The 8,055-nt window shown below is 49.5% G+C and overlaps 1 protein-coding gene across 1 annotated transcript; it reads right to left on the bottom strand.

Annotated features, from left to right (window-relative positions):
• Nucleotides 1-2,065: 2,065 nt before the first annotated feature.
• LOC147963072 (disease resistance protein RGA5-like) lies at nt 2,066-5,057 on the bottom strand. The gene is made up of 3 exons (XM_087527078.1): nt 4,766-5,057; nt 3,833-4,668; nt 2,066-2,702 (listed from the first exon to the last, which is right to left on the bottom strand). Exons 2-3 carry the CDS (start codon nt 4,654-4,656, stop codon nt 2,081-2,083), a joined length of 1,446 nt encoding a protein of 481 aa, XP_087383204.1. The 5' UTR covers nt 4,657-4,668; nt 4,766-5,057; the 3' UTR covers nt 2,066-2,080.
• Between the last annotated feature and the right edge of the window lie 2,998 nt (nt 5,058-8,055).

The following is an 8,055-nucleotide window of genomic DNA, read 5'->3' as shown; positions in this document are numbered from 1 at the left end:
CATCAGCACGGTTGAAGTCCCTGCGGTCTGATAAGACGAAAACATGAAAATATCACCGCATACATGCACATTAGCACCCGTGTCAATCAGCCAGTCAGGAGAATGACATACTGAAAGAATAGTGGGAAATATACCATACCCAGCATCCTTCATGTCAGTGTCTCCAATGATAACATTAGCGGTCTTTCCGCCTTTCCCAGGATGACGCTTGTCATAGCGATTAGGGCAACTAGGAGCCCAATGATCAGGATCCCCACACACATGACAAGCACCTTTCTTCTTGCCATTCTTCTTCTTGAAGTTCGTGTGTTGCATAGCCTTGTTCTTCCCATCAAATTTTGCTTTTCCATCAAACTTGCCCTTGTTCTTGAACTTGTGGGGCTGGAAGTTCTGCTTCTGTACCACATTGGCACTAGATCCTCCCTCAATACCTCGAGCACGTGTGTCCTTTGCTCTCGCCTTTTCTTCCACATCAAGAGTGCCAATGAGATCCGGGACGGAAAACTCCTGCCTCTTATGCTTCAGCAAGGTAGCAAAGTTCCTCCATGAAGGGGGAAGCTTAGTGATGATACCTCCGGCAACAAACTTGTCCGGTAGCATACAACTGAAGTGCTCAAGTTCTCTAGCAAATGACTGTATCTCATGAGCTTGCTCAACCACGGAGCTCTTCAGTCATCCTGTAATCATAGAATTGCTCCATGATGTACAGCTCAGTGCCAGCATCTGAGACCCCAAACTTGGCCTCGAGTGCATCCCACATATCTTTTCCATTATTAATTGTTGCATAAGCATCAACTATGTTCTCACCAAGAACACTCAAGAGAGCAGCCTTAAACAGAGTATCCATTTTCTGAAAAGCTTGTTCCTGTTGAGCATCAAGCTCTCCTTCAGGTTTGCCGAGAGTGGCGTCATAGCAACTCATGGTTTGAAACCATAAGACTGCTCTCACGTGCCACCTCTTATAGTGGATACCCTCAAACATAGGAGGTCTCATGGAAGCAGCAAAACCACTTGGGGTAAATTGCCTATAATAAGGTTTTTGGATTGTTGGAAATATGAGCAATTTACCAAATGATTTTATTAACAGAAATACTAGATAAAGCATGACTAATATAGTAGAGATAAAACAAGTCATGCGTTCTGACAGAGAGAAGGTAAATAGCTTCTGCATATATGAACCGTAGCCTATCATATCTAAACCAGACAGTATAGCAAGTAGCATATATGAAGTAGAACCTATCATATGTAGGACAAGGACTAGAACAAGGAACTGCGGCAGAACCTTTAACATGAAAGACAAGAACACGTACGGGACAGCGGCAGCAGAAGCGCTGGACTTGGGGTCGGTGTCCTCGGCTGCCATGTCGTCGAGGAGGTCGTGGACGTCGGGGAAGTAGTCGTCGGCGACCGGATCGTCCGTGATGAAGCAGTCAGTAGTCGCGCTGAGCGCTCACCAAAAGCCTTATCACCCTTCTCCCGTACAGGACTCAAAAGGTGCGGTTTCGGAGGCCTACTGTCCCGACCTGCGGTGCACGCCGCAAGACGGGATGGGGAAGAACGTAGCAGCAGCGCAGTGGTCGGAACTTTGTGGCGAGAGGAAGAGGAGCTTCTGTTGTGTCTCTCTGGAGAGGAGCGACCTCTCTTATACAGGCACAGGAGAAGGACGTGAAGAGGCTACGGCAGGAGGTGAAGCAACGAAGGGAGACGAAGCGAACAGGCAGCGGTCGAAGAGGCGCGCCGTTCGAATTCAGTGTCCACTACAGAAAACGTTTCAACTCCCACGTGACCTTTCGTATACTCGTCGTGCGTGACAAAAATTTAGATATCGGCTCGGCTCATTCCCGCAACCAGCGGCGCGTCGAGGCGGGCGGCGGAGGAGGAGCGCGCGTGGATATCCCTCTTGTTCTCATGCTCGTACAAGTGGGGAAAGAACCTCCCTTATAAGGAGGTCCAACTCTCACTAAACTAGCAATGTGGGACTAAACTTTAGTAGTATCCCTTGCCTTGCACAAATGGGCTAAGTGGGTCTTTAGAATTTATTAGGAATTTCTGAAATAGTTATTGGGCTGCCTAAAATAGACTAAATTCCAGCAATATGCTCCTCAAAATAGCACCCAGCAACTTCCTCCATGTCTTCACCTTCGTTTGCACATATGAAACCCTCAGCTACCCATTGCTTCACCAAATCAACTTTCAAGAATAGGTAACGCTCTGGATATGTACTAAGATGGAGCCGACATGTCTTCAAATAATGTGGAAGATTAATGAAGTAAATATTCAGTATTTGTCCCATAAACCCTTCCATGGTAGGCATTGCCCTGAAAATGGAATCAAAAGAATTCTGTGCACTGCCCCATTGCTCTAGTTTCTCAGGTTGACTTGCTAACATTCTGGCTACAATGATGATTGCTAGTGGCAAGCCACCACAACTTCTCATAGTCTGAGGTATAACATCATCAAACTGTTGAGGACTTTGATTTCGTGAGACAAGAATTCTTTGGAGAAGTAATTTCTCTGAGTCATTATCACTAAGAGGTTTCATTTTAAAAATATGCTCAGGGCAAAAATTGCAACATGCGAGAGCTACTTCCATAATTTCTGTCGTAGCTATTATTCTGCTGCAACAATCACTCTGTGGGAAAGCCCGACTAACCACATCCCATACTGATGTAGCCCATAAGTCATCAATTATAACAAAGTACCTGACAAATATTTTGTACATAGCATGCCTGTTAGTAAAACACCAAAAGAAAAATAGAAAATAGAAAAAATGTTAAAAAATAGTAACATTTAAGTTTTTTCAAGAGCATCAGTTTTTTAGGGCAATTCAGAGAATTCTAGTGTACAGTGCAGTACATTGACTTCTGTATCAATATGATGTCAGGACACCTGTTTCATTGAATGTCAATTATTTTTATGAATAGATAATCTCTATGGTACTCCTTAGATAGTATAGTTAGCCTGACAAAAATTACATTGGCACTGTTAGGTGAACAGAGAAACATCAACTGAGAAACCCATAGCAAATGGCAGCGGCGGAAGTCCTAGATGTTGACTCTTCTTTTTTTCTGTTTCTTTTTGTAAGAACAGTAGGGAGAGTGCCTAATCTCTTTACAGGATGTGTACTACTCCCTTTGTTCCTAAATATTTGTCTTTGTAGAGATTCAAATGGACTACCACATACGGATGTATATAGACATATTTTAGAATATAGGTTCACTCATTTTGCTTCGAATGTAGTCATTTGTTAGAATCTCTAGAAAGACAAATATTTAGGAACGGAGGGAGTACAAAGCAATATAATAAATTTCGACTTTAACAAACCAACAAACTTATGTATTTTCAGTATATCTTCTAAGGGAGAGTGGAGTTTCTGTTTTCAGAATTCTGCTGGAAAGCAGTCATGAGAAGCAACATGGCTGCTCAAGATGCTGGCAATTTCTAAGTGCCAGAAGCTGAAGCCCAAATTAACAGGGTTTAACTTGGAAACAAAGTAATTTGGCGCATCTATAAGCCCTTGACACATCTGACGTCTCCTCGTGTGGCTTGCGGCGTCGGATGCACTGTCGGGTCCATCTGAACTACTTTTGTATACATTATTCAAGTGGAAGTAGATAATTGAAATGCTGTTGTGAATTGATTTTCTCAATGGACTTAAATGATGACGCGGTAATTCCAAAGAAAATGGACCAATGTTGTGAAACAAAATGTGCATATAACTGGACAACGATTAATACATGTCTGCTCCATGAAGCGAAAATCTGTGAATAGATGAAGCTACTAAGATAAGATAGCAGTAAATGAAATGGCTACAGAGGACTGTGATTGTTACTTCTTGTCTTGTAGATATTCCCCGAGGTCGTTGATCAGGTGGCGCATCTCTCCATGGTTTGGAGGATGGTGTGGCCGAACTTGCAAGAGTATGTTCCTGAGAATACCCCTCATATCGGGTTTTTGGGCTGTCCGCACAAATGCCCCGCACTCGAATTGTCCACGGAGCTTACCCCACAACTGTAAGGTAAGAGTGGTCTTACCAATTCCTGCAACACCAACAATAGACACCACCTTGAGCTGCTCCTCTCCATTGATCAACCACCGCTCAAGCTCATTCGTTGGGCCTTCCATGGCAACAAGATCATCAGCATCTGGCAAAATAGTTGGAAGCTCACGGCCAAGACGTGAGTATCCAGGATTGGAGGCACAATCATCAAACTTGTACCGCCGGTATCGTTGAATCGCCTCCTGCGCTCGAGTCCTGAATTCTGAGATCTTGTCAGTGATCCACGGGCGCCACCTCCGCCTTTCTGGAAGACATTTGATCTTTACCCGAGAAATAATCTTATTCCTACGGCAAGCAGCTCTGCGGATCTTGGCACGGTCATGAGCATGGAGGAATTGGTCGGCAAAGTCGTCCATGTCGTAGGACAGCTCGCGCACGTCCTTCATCCAATACCTCGCAGCCATGGGAGGGTCATGCGTCGCATCTGAGAGCTTCAGCATGAAGTTGTACAGGATGCAAAGATCGGCCGTGAGCTGCTCGATCTCATCCATCAGAGTCCCTCGCAGAGCCCGGTGTCTGGTCGCCAGGAGCTCATCGAGCTTCCGTGGAAGGGAGCCTATGGCGCCCAGCGAGGCGCTGATTGGACTCACCTCCATGCCTGCCGCTCTCTGTCACCAAGAAAAGAAACAGATCAAATCAGATGCAAAATTTCGCTACCACTGTACAGATGCAGGATAAAAACAGGGGAGGGGAATGCTACGGTACAGGAGAAGGGATTCGGGACCGGATGTGGGAACTGCAGCTGGCGAGAATGGATCTGCTCCGGCGGAGGAGAGCGGGCGGCGCTCGAGCGCACCCTCGCCAGCGGGCAGCGAATCAGGCGAAGCAAACAGGAAGATGGGGAATGGAGCTGGGAGCCACCCTCCCGCCACGCCGGAGAATCGGAAACAGAAAGGTGGATGACGGGTGCGGACTGCTTACAAGTCTCATCCGCCGCCACGGCGGCGGCGAGCAGGAGAACGGCGGCGAGATGATAAAGATGGTGCTGATGAAATTACGTACCTAGGGTAGGATCATGGACCTGTCCTTACTGCCTTATCCAAGGACATCTTTAAAAAAAACCACCTTTTAATCGACTTGGAGGTGTTCCACTCGACAGACTTGAAGACGCTCGACCAAGAAGCAATCACTCGACCAAGATCCAACCACTCGACGGCCAGGAGACCTGAAGTCACTCCGCACGATAACGGTCGGTCATTAAGTAGCTTTTATGGTCATCATAACACTTTATTACTAGCGTTACCAGTAACGCCTAGCCTTAATGTACATTGAACCCTTTGTAACGTGGGCTGGCCGGGGTCCTGGCGCACTTTATATAAGCCACCCCCTCCTCCGAGACAAGGGTTCGCACCTCTGTAACCCATATTCATATAATCCAGTCGACCGCCTCCGGGCTTCGAGACGTCGGGCTATTACTTCCTCCGAGAAGGGCCTGAACTCGTAAACCTTGCGTGCTTACAACTTCTCCACAACTAAGATCTTGCCTCTCCATACTTACCCCCTACACTACTGTCAGACTTAGAACCACGACAGTTGGCGCCCACCGTGCGGCAGGTGTTTTAGCGTTTGTTGGAGAAGTTGCGACTTTTTTCCGACCCGAATCATCATGGTTTTCGGCGGAGTTTCGGTGGAGGGTCGTGAGATCCGTCTCGGCGTGCTCATGTTCATCGTCGACGACTCTGCTTGGCTCCAGGAAGCTCCGCTCGACGTGGACGCACTCCCTGCTCGCGGGGCAACACACTTTAGCGCGTGCGTCCGCGGCGTTCTCCTGCGGCAACCGTCGACCCCTTATTGGCCGGCTCCTGTGTTGTCCTCAATCCCCGTTTCCCGCGGGCGCAAGCGTTCCGGTCGGTCGAGACTTCAGCGGTGGGTGAGGCACGCGGTGGCACGTCAGTCGGCCACCCCCCAGGTCGCGGCGATCGAGCCCGACGAATCCCTCTACGGCATGTTCGACCTGTCGACTGGCTCCGCAGAGACCGCATCCGAGTACGACAGCAGCGATCCGGCGGCGGAGGTTCTGATGGTTGGTGGACCGCCCAGTCCTCCAGGTTTTCCCCGTACCGACGGAGGCGCGGGTGGAGGCGACCCGTCGCGTCTCCATGAGGAGTATCTTCCCGAGCCTCTCACATCGCTGCAGAGAGAAAAACTTCGCCGCCGGAACATGGATGCACTGCACACTCCTATCGTTGGAGAGACCCCCGAGGCTCGCGCCTTGGAGGACGCGCGCCTGGCAAACTTGGCCGAGCGCACTCGACTGGAGAACCTCCAGCGAGCACTCGACGAGCGTGCGCGACAACGGATTCCCGAATCCAGTCGACGTCAGCTCTTCCCGCCCCCGCAGGTATATCAAACTCCGATTCAGAATTTAGCAGCTGCGGCACGTATAGCGGAGTCGATTCAACCTTCCCAGTCGAAGGCTGGCAGAGGCTTGCTGCAGATCAGAGCGTTACTCCGGGCAACAGGAGATCAGAATTCCGCTGTTTCTCAGTCGCGGAACAAGATTCACAGCAGATCCGTTGCCGCGGACACAGTCCAGTCGGCTCACAGCCCGAGATCGCCCCCGAGGCGTGAGGGACGTGGAGACCGGTGTGACCAGTATGGGAACCATGAGCAGTATGATCACCGAGTCGATCGTGATGGTCAACGTCGAGTGTCCACGCCTCCCCCGAGGAGCGGGTCGTATGTGCCTCGCCAGCAGGATGACAGGCGCCCTCATAGTGGTGGGCGAAGGATTCCAGTCGACCCCAGAGGGCCAGGCTTTGACGCGAGATCCATTCTCGTCCAGGGTTTGGTCGACAGGAACAGGGCTCACCGAGAAGGTCACGACAGAGATGCACCTACCAGCAGCAGAGTACATGTTTCGGGGCCAGAATGCTTTAGTAGAGCCATCAGGGCCGCTGTGATTCCTCCCAACTTCAGGTTGGCGACTGGAGTCAGTAAGTTCACTGGCGAGTCCAAGCCCGATACTTGGCTTGAAGATTACCGAGTGGCCATCCAGATCGGCGGCGGCAATGATGAAGTGGCCATGAAGCACCTCCCTCTCATGTTGGAGGGCTCGGCCAGAGCGTGGCTGAATCAGTTAGCGCCTAGCAGCATTTACACTTGGGAGGATCTCTCCCGAGTGTTCGTCACCACATTTGAAGGTACGTGCAAGCGGCCGGCAGGGCTGACGGAACTGCGGTCTTGTGTACAGAAGCCAGATGAAACTTTGAGGGATTACATCCAGAGGTGGATCATGTTACATCACTCGGTGGAGAATGTGCCCGACCACCAAGCAGTTTGTGCCTTCAAGGAAGGCATCAAGTACAGAGAACTGAATTTGAAATTCGGTCGAACTGGGGATATGTCCCTGAATCGGATGATGGAGATTGCCACCAAGTACGCTAATGGCGAAGATGAAGATCGGCTCAGGAGTGGCAAACTCAAGTCAGTCGCCCAAGAACCCAAGGGCAATTCCAATCGGAAACAGAAGCGGAAAGCTGAGCCAGCGGCTCCCGGAGAAGTCTTGGCTTTAACCCAAGGAAAGTTTAAAGGGAAACCTAAAGGGCCTTGGAACCCTAAAAAGGTTAAAGATCAGGACGGAAATGATGTGTTGTACTTGCCATGTCTCGTCCACACAAAGAAAGATGAAGAGGGTAATTTCATTTACCCGAAACATACCACTCGACAGTGTCGACTCTTGATCCAGCAGTTCCAGGGCAAACAACCCAAAGGTAAGGAAAAGGAGTCGGACAAGGCCGAGGACAAAGAGGACAGTGACGACGGATACCCTCAAGTCAATTCCACCTTGATGATTTTTGCTGATGTTGAGAGCAAAAGTCGACTGAAAGTCATAAACCGAGAGGTGAATATGGTTGCTCCGGCGACACCAAGTTATTTGAAATGGTCCCAGACTGCCATCACGCTCAACCAGTCCGATCACCCAACGCATATTGCCACCCCTGGGAGGCAAGCTCTGGTGGTCGACCTAGTGGTTGAAGGCACTCGACTGACCA

The sequence above is a fragment of the Triticum urartu genome, chromosome 6A (genome assembly GCF_056163025.1).
Source record: "Triticum urartu cultivar PI428250 chromosome 6A, HENAU_Tu73, whole genome shotgun sequence".
NCBI lineage: Eukaryota > Viridiplantae > Streptophyta > Magnoliopsida > Poales > Poaceae > Triticum > Triticum urartu.
Note: the sequence above shows the minus strand (reverse complement) of the source record. Positions and strands in the feature narration are given on the sequence as shown.